The 21,586-nt window shown below is 32.9% G+C and overlaps 1 protein-coding gene across 1 annotated transcript in view; it reads right to left on the bottom strand.

Moving 5' to 3' along the window:
- Nucleotides 1–268: 268 nt before the first annotated feature.
- The window catches only part of LOC128236038 (uncharacterized), a 65,544-nt gene continuing 44,226 nt past the window's right edge, over nt 269–21,586 (bottom strand). Inside the window, exons 7-9 of the mRNA XM_052950858.1 lie at nt 5,522–5,615; nt 3,384–3,452; nt 269–3,265 (exon numbers count right to left, since the gene is read on the bottom strand). Coding sequence (XP_052806818.1) covers nt 3,157–3,265; nt 3,384–3,452; nt 5,522–5,615 — 272 coding nt within the window. The 3' untranslated portion in view covers nt 269–3,156. The remainder of the gene's footprint in view (nt 3,266–3,383; nt 3,453–5,521; nt 5,616–21,586) is intronic.

Below are 21,586 nucleotides of genomic sequence, written 5' to 3'. Positions count from 1 at the left end.
AAATTTTACAGTTAAAAGAAAAAGCTGTCTAGTCTCCAGCAAATTAGGAAATGGTTTTATATTAATTTATTTCCCTTTAAAAGACCCAAAATGGCTGAAATATCAATCCTTGGGTGTAAATATCTATTGTAATAAATTGATCATGACAGATAATATTTCATACAGATATCTGAATGTGATGAAAATCAATGATTTCCGAATTCAATTATCAAAAAAAAATACATTACATAATTGATATGATGTTAAAAATGATCCAGTACATGTAAAAAGACTTTTTTAAAAAAAATAAAATATTTTTTTTATTTTTTATTGTTGATTGGGATTTTTTTCTGAAGATTGGGAAAAATATCTTACATTTTGCTTTGGGAATGGGTCCGATAGTCGGACCCGTGGGTACTATAGAAAAAGCCCTGACAATTTATGCCTCACAACTAATGTATACTTTACTTATGATTGTAAGTATATCAAATTACTTCATCGATGAAATAAACAGGGCAACTTAACCAAATACAACAAATGTAACGTTAAAATTAAAATAAATAAACTTCCCGTGCATAACAACATGACTATATTGTGTTTAGCATAAAACATCATGTTTATATCAGATAAAACTGCACTATTAAGATGATATTACTGCACTAGTAAAATATGGCGTTTCACTTCTGTCAATTATAAGTATGCTGCACGGATACTGTTTATCAAACACTTCAATTATCACCTAAACACATTTGAATGCAATCTTGAACTGAAACTCTAATGGACATTTGGAAAATGGCCGAATACATACTATTCATTCGTCCGTTTTTAGCACACACGTTATATGAAGAAACCAAATTTCTTATATAAATAAAACATATTTTAAGTATGACGATCAATCATTATAAAAAATAACGTTGCTTCTAGGAAAAAGTTTAAAACTACAACTAAAAGGTTGTGTTCAGTTAGATGTTTTTATAATCGCAGATTTTGCTGTAAAAGAAAAAAAGAAATTAAGATAATAAACTTAGGTTAGGAATACATAATTATTGGTCTATCTGGACCAGTGTAAGTATCGCTATTTGTGAGATATATTCGTTAAAGCTGTATTTTTTCAGAATGTGGTCAAAAATGACTTCCATACATCAATAAGGAAAGTACAGCAGCTATCAATGGTATTTATCATCATCATAAAAACATGGTCACTTATTCACTATATTATAACACACTTAAGGTAATTCCAGAAGAATCTGAATTATGAAACATGCCTTTATACATTACTTGAGGACTATAGTGTACCAAGTGTATGTAGTAAGTATGGCACAAAACAATGCATTACAATCCGTATATGATGGCATCATTTATAAATATCATATAGGCAAAAAAAATGATATTTAAAACGTAGTAATACTTGAAAGTACAGCAAGAAATGAGCATACAGACCTCTACGATCTTGTTTACCGATGATGGTTCAATGTTGAACAAAGCAAGTGCAAGAAGAGGGAAGCAAAAAACCAACTTGTATATTGTTTTTCAATTGGAAAGGTTCATAGCTCTACAATTATTAAAGCCAGAGTAATGGGTCTTGACATACATGTGCAAAGTGTCTCGGGCATCATATGTACCAGGTTCAAGTTCCATTTGAATATCTTGCCCGTGTTGCAAACTAACGCGCTAATGCTGCCACAGACAACGACCAAAGGCTAGACAATAACTAGACTACCATATAGATAGATCTGAATGACAGATAACATTACATGTACAAACAAAAGAAATAACGTGAGGCACTATTAAACTACCGGTATATAGGATGATTAAAATTATTATTATGCTCTTGGTAAAAAATGCTCTTGCTCAACACAATCTCAAATGCACTGATGTCTGTATAGGAAATAAATACTTAATTATATTGTATACACTTCATTCAGTCACTAGTATCCTTAACAGACAATCAGTTGGAGAATTAAAGCAAAGTAAAGTGTTTGTTTATTATAGTGTCACCCCTCTTAGTTAAGGGCCAGCCCTGTTGGGCTTATGAGACACCTACATTCGTGAACATCTTAACCCCGATTCCTATCCCAAATGCCAGGTGCCTGGCAGGAAGGCAATCGGTACCCCTCGATTTAACTAGCTACGGGGTCAGCAACCGTCCATGTCAGTACAAGCCACGTGTGAGACTCGAACCTACGACCTCCCGCTCCGTAGGCGGATGCCTTAACCACTAAGCCACGGAGACGGAGAATATTGCAGGTATTACATATGCATAATCAATTACTCTGTTCTTGAACAAATAGGGGAATTCCACACAATCACGCGACCAGACAAACATTCTACATAATGACTCCACATTTTGTTTTATACTGGAGATGCTACCATGCATTTAGGAGATGTTTTGCAAATATGAAAAAATAGACTGCCAGTGTAATACGATCAATAAGGAATTTGCATAATTAGGCTTTTGTCTCTTTTTTATTGTCTTAAATATCACAATATAATTAGTTCTCAGTATGCCACTTAAATTGTCAACTTTTCTTTACTTAACCTTGATGTTTTACATGTGATTTTAAATAAACATACTTGGCAAAAGATTCATGTATACAGATACTTCAAAGCAACAAGCAATATACACTTACGGAAAATGTAAACTCTTACCTATCCTAATACATGGGTGAAATAAAATTCATTAGGCATTTACAGCATCAAAAAGATTCTTGATATGGGTAAGAGTAAGGGTCGGACATCAAAAGTCACACAATTTACATTTTTTCCATATAAATGCAACAAAGCCAAAATTCCAAGATTTGACAATACCGGTAGGCATCAAATTGATATTTTGTTCCTTCTGAAATTGTTCCAAGATTGAAAATAAGACATGAAAACTAATGCGAACATATTCTTTAATTTGCATGGTTTTCATGTTTACCTACATTTTTTATGCCAGCCATATCTAATGGACAAAATTGAAGGCAGAAGATGTTGTTATATATTTATCTCAATAAAATATTTTTCCCATATTCAATTCATTTTAAGATTTTTCAGTAAATATGTATGAAAACTGTTAATTTTTAGAACTGGATGGGCCACTTATTTGATTACCTATTATGAATCATGTATATTCTAAAAGTATTATATCTGTTAAAAATTGTGTATCGGATGATCACAGCAGGCAGATTTTCCAACTTATTTTTCAAATAAGTGAGAACCATCATGATCACCACTAGCTTCTCTTGTTCTCTCTCTTCCTTGTTCTTTTTCTTCTTCTTTTTCTTTTTCTTTACCTCTGACAAAGCTATTTAATATATATCAATAGATTAATGAACCAGATAGGTATGTTATATGTTACATTGACACAATATTTCACAAACATAAAACCTATATATGTATTCATCATGAAGAGTCTTAATTACCTTAATGGCTTTTTTGAAACTGTCTCATTTATATCTGGAAATATATAAGTCCTTGACACCGTATCAGACCTACAAAACAAAACACAACTCACTTATCACTCAACATCAAAGTTCATCAGTGTATAATTAGTCCATTGTACTTTCAATGTACTGATTCACAACACCCCCCCCCCCTTTCCTCAAAACAAAATAGAAAGAAAGAGAAAAGAGGTACACATGTTGCAAGACACAATGAGCTCACTGGCTATAATAAAATTTAATTACTGAAAACAGACATCATCTTCCTTGAAACACAGTGTTTGTGGAATCAAAAGTGTTGTTTTATTGATTGTTTGTTTGGTTTTGATCATGTATCTGTTTTGATCTGAGGTAAAAAGTAAGATCTGACCCAGAAACCTACTTTTTGACCCTAGATGACACACTTTATCATCTAAGATTGTACACAAATAATTTTATATTTTTGTTTTCTTTTTTTTAAGATTTGACCTAGTGACCTAGTTTTTGATCTGAGGTAACCAATATTCTCAAAAGTTTAAGACAAAATGAAGAAAAATATTTTGATCAAGTTTCATAAAGAATTGACAAAATTAATGAATTTTATGACCGTGGATTATTTTCAAGATTTGACATTGTGACCTAGATTTTGACTGGGGATGACCCATATTAAGGAACTTTCAAGATATTATGCAGACAAATAGTATGACCAAATTTCATAAAGATTTGACAAAAAAATGTTGAATTAATGACGTGTAAACATTTTCCTAAGATTTGACCTAGTGACCTAAAATTTGACCCGGGATGACTGATATGAAAAATAAGCAAGATATTATGCAGAAAAATATTCTGAATAAGCTTCATCAAGATATGGAAAACAAATGTTGAATTTATGACATGGAAATATTTTTCCAAAGAATTGACCTTTTGACTTAGATTTTAACCTGGGTTGACACATATTAAAAATATTTAAGTAATAATGCAGACAAGCATTCTGACCATGTTTCATCAATTTTTGATAAAAATTGTTTAAGTTATTACATCAATTTTTGATAAAAATTGTTTAAGTTATTACCGTAAAATATTTCTTCTAAAGATTTGACCTAGAGACCTAGTTTTTGACCCAAGTTTACCCATATTCATAAATATTCAAGATAACATGCCAACAAATAGTCTGACCAAGTTGGATAAAAATTACATAAAATGATAACTTGAACAACAATGAAAACAACAGGGACAAGCATAGTAGTAAAAATTCAAGGGAAAGAAAAAGGCTAAGCAGACACTACATTAAAGACAAACAATGAACAAAAACAACAAGAAAGACTACACATATGTCTTGATCAGTTAAAGTTAAGGTTGTTTTGGACAGTAGGCTCAAGTTTTTGCATGACAAAGACACAGATGACGACAATGGCACCATGGCTTTCACAGTTCCAACACTGTGTATTCTATTTTAAGCAACCTGAATTACAATGCCAAGATTGTTCTTTATCCTTAAATGTAATTGATGGGAATTAATGGCTATTCATGTTTAATAAGCAAAACATTTTTTTAAATATCTTATCAATGAACCTTCAATGTGATCTTAACCTATGACCTAAATACATGGGTTTTGACTGCAGTTGTGCAAAGTTAGTTTCAAATCCCCCAATGCATAGCCAAGTAAGAGCCCATACAAGCCAAAATACCAGGGATTTTGACCAATACCCCTTGAGTGTGACCTTGACCTTTGATCTAAAGACACAGGTCTAGCACCCAACACAGGGTCTTTGAACGTGAACATTTGTGCCATTTCCCAGCATAAATACCAAGGGTTTTGACCAATACCTCGTAAGTGTGACATTGACCTTTGACCTACAGACATAGGTCTAACATGTAATATCATGGTGGACACAGTCACTGATGCACATGCAAGAAATCCGCAATTGTTGCGATAATGTTAAGCTCACTGCAATTGGGCTTCACGAAAAACACTTTTCCAAGAAACAGTTCTGAAAAAGATTGCTCTTTAACCTTCAATGTATATTTTTGGGGAATTAATGGTTATACATATCGAACACGCTATGGTTTTTTAAATATATTATACCAATGTCCTTTGATTGTACTTTGTGATCAGAGATACTAAATATTCTAAAATTCACCTATTGCTATCCATTGCTTTGTGGTTTGCATCTTTCAGTTCAATTGAAGCTTCGGACATCGCATGGCAGGGGCTCTCACAATCAGCCTTCTTACCTAGATATACACAATGTAAAATTATCAACATAGGTGAAAGAGCAATTTTGTTGTATTACTTTGGTAATAATTAAACACTAGGCAAATATTCAATGACCTGGAAGTTTACCAGACAAAGTTGGGGAGTGGACTCTTAATTAAATATTCCCTTAAAAAGTTGTCGAAAATGCTCGACTACGCTGCTTTGTCTTAGAAATGAATACAATGGTAATGAAATATGTTCCTGTCAAAAGCAATAAAAAATCAACTTAAAAAGTAAACAAGAAATGCGTAATGTGACAAAACCAGGTTTCATTGATTGACAGAAATTCAGGCTTTGTTGTGGCATTCAGTTTCGACTGTTTTTTTTTCTATTTTTAATAACAGTGACTTTGACCTAGGCACCCCGAAATCAATCACATGAAAGTCCTCAATAAACTCTTCCTACATATGAAATTAAGTCACAATATGTCAATCCTAACTTAAATGATTTAAGTACCGAATGGTTATCTATTTTCAGTAACAGTGTTCTTGACCCTAGAGGCAAACGCAATCCCATGAAAGGTCTCGGTCTCCATAAACTCTTCCTATATATATATATGTTTAGTTACTATATGTCAAACCTGACTAAAATTATTCAATATCAAAGGTCAGTTTGATGCCGCCCTCACACTGGTTCGCCCGAACAACGATGCAAGTCATTCTTACTACTACTTTAACCTTTGTAAAAACCTGGTTAAAATATCACAAGAGGGCCATAATGGCCCTAAACTGCTCACCTGAGTAAAAGAGTTCAACCTTTGTAGATATTTGTTCTCAAAGAATATTGAAAAACATACTGGTTGAACATGTTGCCTGGATAATAACTGACAGGACTTGTCACAGTTGCCTGCACACTGATAGGACTTGGCGATTGACTACACACTGACAGGATTTGTTCAGTTCCCTGCACACTGACAGGACTTGAAGATAGACTGCACACTGACATAATTTAATTCTCATACCTGCACACTGACGGGACTTTCTTCAGTTGCCTGCAAATTGACAGGACTTGATAATTGACTGCACACTGACAGCACTTGGTACCGATACCTGCACACTGACAGGACTTTTTTCAATTGCCTGCACACAGTCGCAGGACTTTGTTCAATTGCCTGCACACAGACAAAACTATATTAAATTGCATGCACATTGAAATAACTTTTAGTTAAGATACACAAACAACAAACAGTGCACCATCCAATAATATCAACAAACTGCCTTAAGATTTAAAAAACAAATATCAGAACACATTCAGCATATTCCACTAATATCATTGCTTTTTCCATCTAGGACAACATCACCTTCCTGCACATGTTCAAAAACATTTTTTTCTTGAAATGCATTAAAACTTATTCACTATCCACAAAGAAGATAAGACTGTAGCTTAGAATAATCTACATGAAGTTCAATGGAAAAGTCTGATTATTAAATCGTTAAGTAAAAATGAAATTTCTTCTAAAAAATAGAATATATAAGAATAGCTTGAATCTATGAATCTAAAAAAAGAACTATAATTACTTAAGAAGTGACTATGTTGAAGGCTTAATAAAATTTAAATCTATTCCCTTGTTACTAAAAATAGAAAGTAGTAGAATCTCCAAAAAAAAGGGAGACCATATAGCAAGACATGCTGCCCTTGTTTCAAGAGTAAACTTTACATAAATATCAGATTTTTACATTTTGGCAATTTTGTTGTTGTTGTTGTTGTTAATCAATCATGCCCCTTGTTGTATTTTTGTAGAGGAAGCTTTTTGTTAAGTTTAATTGAATTTGGACTGGTAGTTTTAGAGGAGATGTTTTTCTGAAGCAAAATAGTAAAGTGGCCACTTTGTTGTTGTCGCTGTTGTTGTTGCTGTTGATCAATCATGACCCCTTGTTGTATTTTTGTAGATGGTCACCCAAGGAAGCTTCCTCTTAAGTTTCATTGAATTTGGTCTGGTAGTTTCAGATGAGAAGTTTTTTAAGCAATTGTTGACGGACGGATGGACGGACGGACGCCAGACAAAGACCGATCACAATATAAGCTAACCTTGAGCACTTCGTGCTCTGGTGAGCTAGAAATGTGCCAGTCAAAAGAAATAAAAAAAAGTTTTTAGGCAGCAAGAGTCTAAAAAATAATAAAAGGGTACTCGTTCATGTTTTAGAGGGCCTGAGATTACAACAATTAATTTTGTGTGAAATGCGAGAAAATTGCTTGCTTCAATGATGTTGCATATTTTGCTGAGTAGCATTAGTAATGATATTCAAAATTAAATGATTTGAGGCTATGGTTTTTCTGTTCAAATGAGTATCTACGGTGTTGTTCTTTTATAGATTTAGTAACATAACTCAAATCTCAACAAATAATTAAGTTCCCGATGTAAACATCTGTGAATGAGTCCCTTTAAGGTATCAGACGCACAGTAATGTGAAACATTTGTATCAACAATTTCTAGTTATTTGCGTTGAAACTATGTCAATGATTATTTCAGAACATTATCATGGCAATTAAACGTATATCATAAATCTAACAAGAGGCCGGAGGGCCTATGCTCACTTGCTGGGATTGAGTGGTCAATATCACTAATTGTGCGAGGTCATCATTGTAACATTATGCTTTGAAAGAAGAGGGATAAAAAAGACTTGCATATAATTATTTAATATATAAGGTGAATTTAATGCTGCCCTCCAACCAGTCCACCCAAACAATGACGCATGTCATTCTAATCTCTTGTTTCTCCTTTGTTAAAACCTGGTTAAGAATATAAAAATGTGCCTGTAAAAAGCAATAAAAAGGGCCCTAAATCTTTAACCTGCCCAAAACTTTAACCAAACTGCCTAAGTCAGTTAGGAACCATAACTTGTATTAAGGATAATATGGAGCTACGTAACCTCACTGTGTGATGGTCTTGAACAACTGTGTGAAGTATTAAGACAATTGAATGAAGAGTATTGAAGCTATTAATAGATATCCCAACCTGCCCTATAACTTTAACCTCAGTTCCATGTTCATTTAGCAGCCATTATTTGTATAAATGATGATATGGAGTTATCTAAGGTCATCATGTGAGTTCCCTGACAAAACTGTGTGAAAATAAACAAGTTGGTCAAAAAGTAAAATGTAAAAGTAAAAGTTGCTGTAGCTCTAACAATAAACATGAGGGCCATGATGGCCCTAAATCGCTCACCTGAGTAAATGAGTTGAACCTTTGTTATCAATATAGCTTGATATTTGTTCTCAAAGATTATTGAAAAACATACTGGTCAAACATGTTGCCCGAATTATCACTGACAGGACTTGTCACAGTTGCCTGCACACTGACAGAACATGTCACAGTTTTCTGCACACTGGCAGGACTTGTCAATTGCCTGCACACTGACAGGATTTTGTTCAGTTGCCTGCACACTGACAGGACTTGATGATTTACTGCACACTAACATAATTCGATTATCATACCTGCACACTGACAGGACTTTGTTCAATTGTCTCTACACTGACAGGAATCGATAATTGACTGCACACTGACAGCACTTGGTACAGATACCTGCACACTGACATAACTTTTTTCAGTTGCCTGCACACTGACATGACGTTGTTCAATTGCCTGCACACTGAAATAACTTTTAGTATAGATACACAAACAACTGACAGGACATTTTTCAATTGCTTGCACACTGACAAAACTACGCTAAATTGCTTGCACACTAAAATAACTTTAAGTATAGATACACAAACAACAAACAGTGCACCTTCCAAAAATCAATAATTTGCCTTAAGTTTAAAAATCAAAGAGCAGTACACATTTATTTTTTATTATTGCTTCTCCCATCTAGAACAAAATCACCATCCTTCAAATAGTCTTAATAATGTTTTTCTGTATAAGGCTTATTCACTATCCACACAGATGATAAGAGTTGGAGCTTAGAATAACCTATATGAAGTTTAAAATAATATACATGAAGTTCAATGGAAAAGTCTGATTATTAAGTTTTGCAATTTTTTCTTTTAGGTTACCATGGCAACCAGAGTTCTGCATGGAATTCATTTCTTTGAACAATTTTGAAAATAGGAGAAGAAGATGATTATAACCAATTGTTGACGACGAACGACGGACGCGGGACGAGAGACACCGGACATAGACCGCTCACAATAGCTCACCAAAATCAACCAACCCCTTTTAACTGCAATTTTGATATCTCTAGGAAATATTGTGCCCCCTGGGGCATAATTTGAACAATCATGGTAGCAGATAACTAAATTATACCTTCTTCAAAATAGCAATGGTCTGCATAGCTGTTTCAAACAAAAAGATTTTAAAACATTTCCCAATTTAAGCATACAGAACCTGTGAACCTGGGAGAATGGCCAGGAATGACACCAGGGGCATAATTTGAAATAAACATTCACAAGCAATCGTGTTAAGATGTATGCGCGAACGACAGGCACTTCTAGTCTTTGGTCAATAGAGCTAAAATTGCCTTTCAACAAGTTTAAGGGAGAGTAATTCACAAAAGCAAGTTGTCTTCCTTTAATCCCAGACTTGACGTTACATGTAAACTAGTCTAAAAATAAACTTCACTCATGTAGGCTAAAATAGACTTAGCTAAAAAAAGCATTTCTTTAAATATTTCAAGGCCCGTAATCTAGGCATGCGAAAGGAACCAAGCTCTAATAAATATCTAAATACTGTACAAGTTTCATAGAGATACAATCAAAACTTAAGACTGTATTGTGTTTACCAGCAATTGTTTACAGACATACGCATGGCACACATACGACGTAAACATTACCATCTCATAAGCTCTTCTTGCCTCATATCTTAAACGCAATTTTACTTCATTTCAAGATAACAAAGCCAGGACTCTTATGATTCCATTTAGTGAAGGCATGTACTGTAACAGAAACAAACAGAAATATTTAATTATAAATATTCTTAGAATTCAACCTACATTCTCAGCCAATGTAACGGCTCTTTGGCGTTTTTTGAAGAACATTAAATTGTGAAGAATTTAAACGTTTTTAGTGTTTTTATTTTAGCTCCACCTTCCCAGAATCACTGTAAGCGTTACCATATTTAGAAATGTACTTTTTATCTCTATTTCTGCCCTTTCAAAAGTTGTGCAAATAATTTTCTTGGTGGTATTTGTTTATATTTCGCATTAAAAATATAATAAACAGTATTACAAACAATTTTTATTAATTCCATCATTTTATACAGCCCTTAATTGGTCTTAATGTATACATCAAATCGCAGACTTTCATTTTTATTGTACGATTCACAGGTCCCATGTTGAACCTATGATAAAGACCAAAACGTGTAAAAAGGTTACGAATTGAAATAGGAATCGACAAATGCTCTAACGTTAGTATAACATAAATCCTCTTCAATAACCATGATCAATTCTCGTTTGTTTACTAACAAAATGTTGTCAAAATGTAATATCAATGCCTTTATAGATTTAAAAATTTGGAATAATTAAGGCATAGAGTAAATGAATAATTTAACATTGTTCTGTACAAAACAGGATATGTTTGCATTCGTAAACTGAGCTGGGAAGACCATATTAGACTTGCCTTATGGCTGGGCTCGTCCAATATGGTTTTCCCAGTTGTGTACCCATCCAAATATATCTCCGTATAATGTACAAAACAATTTATATTAAATATTATATTAGTTTATATTTCATTTCTGTTATTAAGCCTTTTATGATTTAAAAAACATAATAATGTTATCAATATTGAAAACATATAACATATCATTAAGTTGAAAACTAAATCAGAAACGTTTCGCTGTTTTCTGTTTATAGATTGTCTTGGAATCGGCAAACCGTGGCGATTGCCTAAAGCCAATGAAAAAGAGCCTAACAAACACAATTAAAATTAGGAATCTGGAAGACAACCGACTTGAGAGAAGAATCCAGCTTTTCAAATTACTGTATGGTGATAAATTTGGTACGTTTAGGGCATCTTTTATAATTTCATCTTCAATCCGTTCAAAATTGAAAGTAGCGGCAACGACCAATTATAGCTAAACAATTGGGCTCATACAGAAGCCAAATTGAAGAGAAATATTGAAACTTTATTCATATAAAAAAAGATTGCTTAATTAACTTCACAACATTAATGAAAAATACATTAGCAGCAAAACAGCGTATCGATGGTCAGTGATCAATAGTGATAGATGATTAATGTAACAAGCGTTTTGATTGGTCAACGATTAAATCAGGAAAATGATCTATGTATAGTCTTGCACTATATTTTGCAGGGATTGAATAAGAGGTTAGATTTATCATTATTAAACCTCTGCTGAATGAGAATACCTAAAACAAGAATAATACAAGAATAATACAAGTTTTAAAGTGTAGTCATGGGTCACTCTTCATTGTAAAAGTGAATTTCCAAGCCTTTTTGTAGAACAGCAAGACTTGTGCAAGTGCATGCATGCAAGTATTTTGAGATGGAAGTCAAACAAGGAGAAACAAGGAGAAATGCAGCAGATGTTTTATTAATAGATAAATACTATAATAATAATATCAATGTCAAATAATTTTGACATTAAAAAAAGATATGACAGTAAGACTCACTTTTATGAACTTTAAAAGAGAGTGCATACAGACAAACAGTTCACAACAGGGGGCACAACTTCAATTGTTCATGACAAGACAGCACGCTCGACTACGCCGCTTTGACTTAGAAGTGAATACAATAACAATACAATATTTGCCTGTCAAACCAAATAAAACAAATTAAAAAGTGAACAAGAATTGTGATGTGACAAAACAAGGTTTTTAACGATTGGCAGAAGAGATTCAGTTTCAACTGCTTTCTTCTATTTTTTGTAACAGTGACTTGATCCTAAGGGCCCCAAACACAATCACATGGAAGTCCTGTATAAACTCTTCCTACATATCAAGTTTGGTCAAAGTATGTCAACTATTACTGAAACAGTAAACAATTTTTAGTAACAGTGACCTTGACCCTAGGGGGCCAAAAGGCAATCCATGAAAGCTCTGCATAAACTTGTTCTATATACCAAGTTTGGTCACAATATGTTGACACTTACTTTAATATGTAGACACTTACTCAAGTTTTTCAATACCAACACTTTCTAGTATAAGTAACCTTAATCTTGATCCTAGGGGCCTCAAATGCATTCCCATAAAAGGTCTCTTTATGTCAAACCTAGCTAAAATTATTTAATACATAAGGTGACTTTGACACTGCCCTCCCACCAGCCCGCCTAAACAATGACGCAACGCATTCAAATAACTTGTTTTCCCTTTATAAAAATAAATGTATTAAGGGTTAAAATGGAGTTATGCTCCTTGTTGTTAGATGGAATGAATAATTCTGCAAAGTATTCAGGGCATTGAATGAAGGGTATATAATTATTTTTTATTAAAATCCCAACTTGCCCTGAAACCTGCTCTTAAACCTTAACCTAGGTAAATCTGGGGCCATAACTTATATTTAAGATAATATGGAGTTATGAAACCTCATTGTGTGATGGTCCCGAACAAGTGTGTTAAGTATTAAGTCAATTGAATGAAGGGTATAGAAGTTATCAATAAATATCCCAACCTGCCCTAAAACATTAACCTAAGTTCCATAGTCAATCAGGGGCCATATTTTGAATAAACGATAATATGGAGTTATCTAACCTCATTATGTGATGGCCCTGAACAACTGTGTGAAGTATCAAGTCAATTGAATGAAGGGAATTGGACTTATAAGTGAAATTCCCAACTTGCCCTAAAACTTTAACCTAAGTCAATCAGAGGCCATAACTTGTATAAAAGATAGTATGGAGTAATTTAACCTCATAGTGTGATGGTTCTGAACAACTGTGTGTAGTATGAAGTCAATTGAATGAAGGGTATAGAAGTTATCAATAAATATCCCAACCTGCCCTAAAACTTTAACCTAAGTTCCATAGTCAATCAGGGGCCATATTTTTAATAAAAAATATATGGAGTTATCTAACCTCATTATGTGATGGCCCTGAACAACTGTGTGAAGTATTAAGTCAATTGAATGAAGGGAATTGGACTTATAAGTGAAACTCCGTAATTGCCCCTAAAACTTTAACCTTAGTCAATTAGAGGCCATAACTTGTATAAAAGATAGTATGGAGTTATTTAACCTCATTGTGTGATGGTCCTGAACAACTGTGTAAAGTATTAAGTCAATTGAATGAAGGGTATAGAAGTAAAAAATAAATATCCCAACCTGCCCTAAAACTTTAACCTAAGTTCCATAGTCAATCAGGGGCCATATTTTGAATAAAACATAATATGGAGTTATCTAACCTCATTAGGTGATGGCCCTGAACAACAGTGTGAAGTATTTAGTCAATTGAATGAAGGGAATTGGACTAATAAGTGAAACTCCGTAATTGCCCTAAAAATTTAACCTAAGTCAATCAGAGGCCATAACTTGTATAAAAGATAGTATGGAGTAATTTAACCTCATTGTGTGATGGTCCTGAACAACTGTGTGAAGTATTTAGTCAATTGAATGAAGGGTATAGAAGTAAAAAATAAATATCCCAACCTGCCCTAAAACTTTAACCTTTCCATAGTCAATCAGGGGCTATAATTTGTATAAAGGATAAATTGGAGTTATCTAACCTATTATGTGATGATTCTGAGCAACTGTGTGAAGAATTAAGTCAATTGAAAGAAGGTTATTGGACTTAAAAGTGATAATCCCAACTTGCCCTAAAACTTTAATAGACGTCGACGCCGGCGCTAGGGCGAGTAGTACAGCCCTCCTTATTCTTCGAACAGCCGAGCTAAAAACATGAGGGCCATGATGGCCCTGAATAGTTAACCTGAGATGTGAAGGAAAACGCTGGATATAATTTTGATATACTACGTTTCAAAGTTGCTTTATTTTACATTTACTTGTTATTAAACCTGTTTAATCTTAAGTCAACGTTTTTTTAACATTATATAGGATTTAAAGTAAACTGACTCCTGATTTAGAATATTGTACTCGGAAACCAACAACAAACTTTGTTTTGTTACTATTTCTTTTAATGTCGAAAAAAGTGAAAAAATTGTAAAGTTATCTTTGTTTAAAGTCTTGATTCAAAGCAAAATATTGCCTTCTGCTGGAGCATTTATTAGTATGACACATTTTATCTTGTGGTATGTACACACTTGTGCACCTCAGGCCCTCATATAACCAGAATAAGTCAATTTTCAAACTAAGTCTTAACTTATTCTACCACCAAAAAGCATAGTATGATACAAATTCTGTATGTTTTTTTTCTATTTCACAAAGCACATTTCCTCAAAGAATGTGTTTTAATCAACATAGTCTACAAGAGAAAGCGCTCTAAAGGATGTAAACACATATATAATTTTAATAACTTTTGTTGCTGAGTGACAAAATGAGTTGAGACTGAGATTGATGTTGACTTGAGTATCAATTATGATGTTGGGGCCTAACACACAAGCATTGTACACAACAGCATGAACAGCATGGTGCACAATATCTGCATCCATTCAAATACAATAATGAATAGCTGGTGCCTTATATTTAATACTAGCATGCAGATCAACACTAGGAGGGGTAGCGAAAGTGATATTATAGTAACATCAAGGTACATATATAAAGCTTGCAGCTTACAAAAAATAAACCCATAACTCAATTCCATAAAAGCAAAATGAGAACAAACAATGATGTAGCTAGGTTTCTGTGTCGCTACTTTTTTATTCTCATTTAGCTCCTTGTCAAACTTTATTGAAATTTTATAATTTATTTAAGGCTTGAGATTTAGATGAGATTTGCACGAAAGAGAACGGTATAAAATCATTGTTTTGAAAAATAAAGTGCATCAAGTGACTGGCTAAGCCTTGCCAGAACATGCATTGTTTTCACGAGATATTTTAATACGGACATACTCATCATCTTAAACAAGCGTCATCGTCAATAAGTAATTGCTCTTCATTCAGTGCACAAGGTTGCTTCGAAAAAAATGTTTAAACACATAGAAATCAGTGTTAATAATCACAGAATCTAAGTCGATTTTTACCCCAAACAGTGAATTAGGAAACATTGGGACACATGACATTACTACCCTTGTTGAATTATTCAAAAACAATTTAAGCATAACAATAATTTGAATATTTGAAAATTCACTGGTGCGTTATAAGTAAGTTTTGTATACTCAACACCTATTTCCTCCTCTGATGTCATTCAGCAGATATTTATAGGTCATTTAACATGGATCTGTACAATACAGATATATATTTCAAATATATATCTGTATTGTACAGATCCATGTTAAATGACCTATAAATATAATATTTGTACAAAAATGTTTGATAATAATGATACTAATAAAAATAATTAAAAAAAAATATAAAAAATAATAATAATTGTATTGATGTTAAATAAAAATAAAAATAATATGCTGGTCATGTAGGCTAAAAACTATGATATATTCTAAATATTACTTCAATAATCTTTAATACAGTTCATCTACATAGATAAGCGATTATTCATATTCTTATTAATGAAAAATTCAACCAAATATATTCTTCCAATTGTCTACAGGTGTGTAATGGATATGGTTTAAAACTACCAGGCTGAAGTCATGCTCCCAGCAAAATATTTTAATTATTTTTTTATTTGACATAACACAATTAATTTCATGTCTTAACTTAATTGTTACCGTGATTTTGATTTTTTAAATATTTAGACAATTTTTTTTTTATTACTTCCATAATTTTAAACAGCCCTTAATTGGACTTAATTAATACATCAAATCGCAGACTTTTCATTTTTATTGTACGATTCACAGGTCCCATGTTAAACCTATGATAAAGACCAAAACGTGTAAAAAGGTTACGAATTGAAATTGGGATCGACAAATGCTCTAACGTTAGAGTAACATAAATCCTCTTCAATAACCATGATCAATTCTCGTTTGTTTAGAAACAAAATGTTGTCAAAATCTATTATCAACGCCTTTATAGATTTAAATATTTGGAATAATGAAGGCATGGAGTAAATAAATTATTTAACATTGTTCTGTACAAAACAGGATAAGTTTGCACTCGTACACTAAGCTGGAAAGACCATATTAGACTTGCCTTATGGCTGGGCTCGTCCAAAATGGGTTTCCCAGTTGTGTACTCATCTAAATATATATTCGTATACTGTACAGAACAATGTTAAATAACTCTTTATTAGTTTATATTCAATTTCTATGATTGAGCCTTTTTATGATTTAAAAAACATAATCATCATCATTATCAAATATTGAAAACATTTAACATAATTATAATAGAGTTGAAAACTAAATCAGAAACGTTTCATTGTTTTCTATTTATAGATTCTCTTGGAATCGGCAAACCGTGGCGATTGCCTACAGCCAATGAAAAAGAGCCTAACAAACACAATTAAAATTAGGAATCATGAAAGACAACCGACTTACGACAAGATTCCAGCTTTTCAAATTACTGTATGATGATGAAAAATGGCACGTTTAGGGCATATTTTATACTTACATCTTCGATCCTTTAAAATTTGAAAGTAGCGGCAACGACCAATTACTGCCAAACAATTGGGCTCATACAGAAGCAAAATTGAAGAGAAATATTCAAACTATATTCATATCAAATAAGTTTGCTTAATTAACTTCACAACATTAATGAAAAATACATGAGCGGCAAAACAGCATATCGATGGTCAATGATTAATAGTTAAGTATGTTTAATCATAATGTAACAAGCGTTTTGATTGGTCAACGATAATATCAGGAAAATGATCTATGTATAGTTTTGCACTATATTTTGCAGAGATTGAATCAGAGGTTAGATTTATCAATATTATACCTCTGATGAATAAGAATGCCCCTAAAACAAGAATAATACAAGTTTTAATGTGCAGTCATGGCTCACTCTTCATTGTCAAGTGCATTTCCAAGCCTTTTTGAAGAACAGCAAGACTTGTGCAAGTGCATAAATGCAAGTAGTTGGAGATGTAAGTCATGGAATTCAAACAAGGAGAAATGCAGCGGATGTTTTGTTCATTTATAAATACTATAATAACCATAAGAATATCAAACAATTTTGACATTAAAAAAAACAATACAGGACAGGAAGACTAACTTTTATGAACTTTAAAAGAGAGTGCATACAGGCAAACAGTTCATAACAGGCATACATGCCATATTTCTGAGAGGCTTCCCAGGGGATTTTGTTCTGAGTTCCAGGGGATTTTGATATTACACCAGGGGATTTTTACGCGACGAAAATTTGCGCAATATCTGCATTTATAATATAAGAATATATACAGAAATACACTCAAATTACAATAACTTTTGGACTTTGTCATCATGGTCCTTCATGGAATTTCACACTCATAATATTATTGATGCTTTCCACTGTCAACCTTAAGCATTTTTTTTTAAATTCCATGGGATATCGATCCCCCGGCTGGGGACCAGGGGATGGTTCAAAATTCCGGGGGATTTTCCCCCGCCGGGGGATATGGCATGTATGTAACAGGGGGCACAACTTCAATTGTTTAAGACAAGTACAATAACAAAAAACATAAGGGCCACATGGCCCTGAATCGCTAACCTTGGATGTGAAGAAAAACACTGCACATAACTTATGTTATATATTACGTTTCAAAGTTGCTTTATTTTATATTAACTTGTTATTAAATATGTTAAATTTTAAGTCAACATTTTTTTTAACCTTTTATAGGATTTAAAAGTAAAACTGACTCCTGATTAAGAATACTGTACTTGGAATCCAACAATACACTTTGTTTTGTTACTATTACTTTAAAAGTAAACAATAACAGTGAAAAAAAAGTATCTTTGTTAAAAGTCTTGATTCAAAGCAAAATTTTGTACACTCAACACCTATTTTCTTCCCTGATATAATTCTACTCCTTTATACCTGAAGACACAATGAGTTTCATTTAGTCACAATTTGTTCCCACCTAACCAAAATATAATGGTGTTAAAAACTGTCAATCCATTTAATCATTAGAATCATTAGCTAAGTGCTTGCAACAGAATTACATAAAAAAGTGTATATGTTCTTAAAAACGAATCTAGGATTAGCAGCATTTTTCAATGACTTCCACATTCCGAGGCCCTATGAGATGTTTGGTCCAGATTCCTTTTATTTGTACCTGGACAAACGTAATCAATTGTTTGACTTCAAAAAATGTTTTAATCCGTAAGAATTTAAGTTGGGCCTCACAAAATGTGCTGCAATCTTATGCATATAACACAAAAAACTATGCAATAACACTATTTTAATTAGATATGGAAAAAAACACACACACATTTAAATGAGATTTGCCTTGAATGCAATGATATAATCACTCAAAAGTCCCATTATGGGTAGAAACCACTAATTGTGTCCATTATAAGGGGCATTGAAGCTGCTCTTGGTAGACAATGAGCCCTGGAACTCATGTATGTAAATAATTATACCATTAAGACTCACCTTTTATTAAGGCAATAACTCCAATGGTATCAACTATCACATCGATCCCCATGACCACATATCCAATTATGATGTATACAGGCCAACAATTGCAAACACAGTCACATACTGGAAACACATATTAAATTGTGAATATTCAAAATATAACTTTTAAATATTACAGAAGGCAAATTTTGTTTAATTGTTTTCTTTGATGACATCTATTTCTATAATATTTATATACATTCTTCAATGACATGTTTAAAAGTGAACACTAATTTCCTCCAGAACAGAGCAATACATTTTATTCAATTTGTTTTTATTTTTCTTAAAAAGAATAAAAGGAAACTCTAAAGCAATGTTTTATTTGCAAAAGAAAGCCATACCCGCTTCACAACAGTCTCTTTTGCAAACTGTAAAGGAAGACAATATCTTGCAGATAATAATTAAATTTCTATATTTTTTCCTAATAATTTTATAACAATTGGGCTAAATGCAAAACTGCAATATGGTTGAACCTTCAAATATTTTTTTTGTTATATAATTTTGTTATTTATATGTTGTTAGTTATTCAATGTAATTATATGCAACATGGGCAACACAGCTCAAATAAAATTTGAGTTAAAATTATGGCCACATACTTACATTAATATGGCACAATTGTATATAGAAAGGTTTCATTAAAATAAATCGAGTCCTAGATAATAGTTATGTAATAGGCATTAATTACTTTAGAGACTTATTTTAAAAAAAATAACAAAGATAGCTCACATACCTAGGAGGTTAAAGAGGATCACTGCAATAATGCTTTACACGAGACTGAAAACTACCCAACCAATCATGCAAGGGTAGGCTTGCTTCCCCTAGTTTTTTTTTAGCCAATTCTTTGCATTTGAACCTGGAAAAAGGCATATTAAAGTCAACACTATACTATGTTTTAAATGGCTATGGTGTGGGCTTTAAGTCTGTCAGGGTTTGTGCTCAAAACAGAATTAGGCTGAATATTTCAAGACAAAGAGTAGCTTGAAATGAGGAGTCATCATGATAGGCCATGACCATCAGCATAAGCATTTGAGGTGTCAGCCCTTCTGTCTTACCCGATTACATTCGGAGTATTATGCCCTAGGATAAGCATAATGCAAAATTTAGGATGAGTCAACCTCATAAAAATGTTCTGTTTTTTAAATAGACTTTAATATCTCGGAAAATTTTACCATTTAGCCATTTATAACGAAAACAACCTCAGACGCATGGTATACAACCTCGTATGAATGGTTTACAATATCAGCAATCTGTACACTAACTATACTGCAATTTAGCCATTTATAACGAAAACAACCTCAGACGCATGGTATACAACCTCGTATGAATGGTTTACAATGTCAGCAATCTGTACACTAACTATACTGCAATTTAGCCATTTATAACGAAAACAACCTCAGACGCATGGTATACAACCTCATATGAATGGTTTACAATGTCAGCAATCTGTACACTAACTATACTGCAATTTAGCCATTTATAACGAAAACAACCTCAGACGCATGGTATACAACCTCATATGAATGGTTTACAATGTCAGCAATCTGTACACTAACTATACTGCAATTTAGCCATTTATAACGAAAACAACCTCAGACGCATGGTATACAACCTCATATGAATGGTTTACAATGTCAGCAATCTGTACACAACTATGCTGCAAGTAGATCAAGTTAGTAGTAATTTGAATCTAGCAGTTAAACTTAATGACAAAACTCTTTGGGATCTTAATTATGTTTGCAATAATAAACTTCACTGGCAATACATTTAAACTTAGATCTACAAAATTAATACAAGCTAAAGCACTACATTTAATTAATGATATAATTCAAAAATTGACGAACTACTTCTACTGATGTTACGGCATACATCCGAGGTTGTTTTTTAATGAAAATGGCCGAGGATTTCCGAATGCAGATCAACTAAACACTTTTAACAAACTAATGCGCCCACGGGCATCATCAACCCCAGCACTGTAAGATCTGCGGTGGTCATCGACCTAATAATCATTAACATTTACATATAAATTACGGCCTGCGTACTGCAAAGTAACTCGCTAGCTAAATTTAGTGCAGTAAGGAGTATTCATAATATGTTATTTGGTTAATATAGTGTGAATAAACTGCGTTGTTGCTTAATTACGCAAATAAACTTTTGTTTAATACTTAAGACTGTCATGTTGAACTAGATCAATTGTAAGGCCAATGCAAGGAGCAGAGGGACCAAAAATGGCCCTAGTACACCCATCTGACACATGGAATTTGCCGGACAAAACCTGTATTTGAATTTAACCTACATCTGATAAAGACATTTATTCTGATGTTTACATGAATATCAAACCTTGTATTGTGGTCACATGATTTTTCAATGAGTTGATAATGTCTTGTTGATCTTAAGTTCACTCCCACATAACCCATATTCAAATTTGAGAAAAATAAAAGTTATACCATCTAAATATCTTTCTT

Source organism: Mya arenaria, chromosome 5 (assembly GCF_026914265.1).
Source record: "Mya arenaria isolate MELC-2E11 chromosome 5, ASM2691426v1".
NCBI classification, from domain to species: domain Eukaryota; kingdom Metazoa; phylum Mollusca; class Bivalvia; order Myida; family Myidae; genus Mya; species Mya arenaria.
Note: the sequence above shows the minus strand (reverse complement) of the source record. Positions and strands in the feature narration are given on the sequence as shown.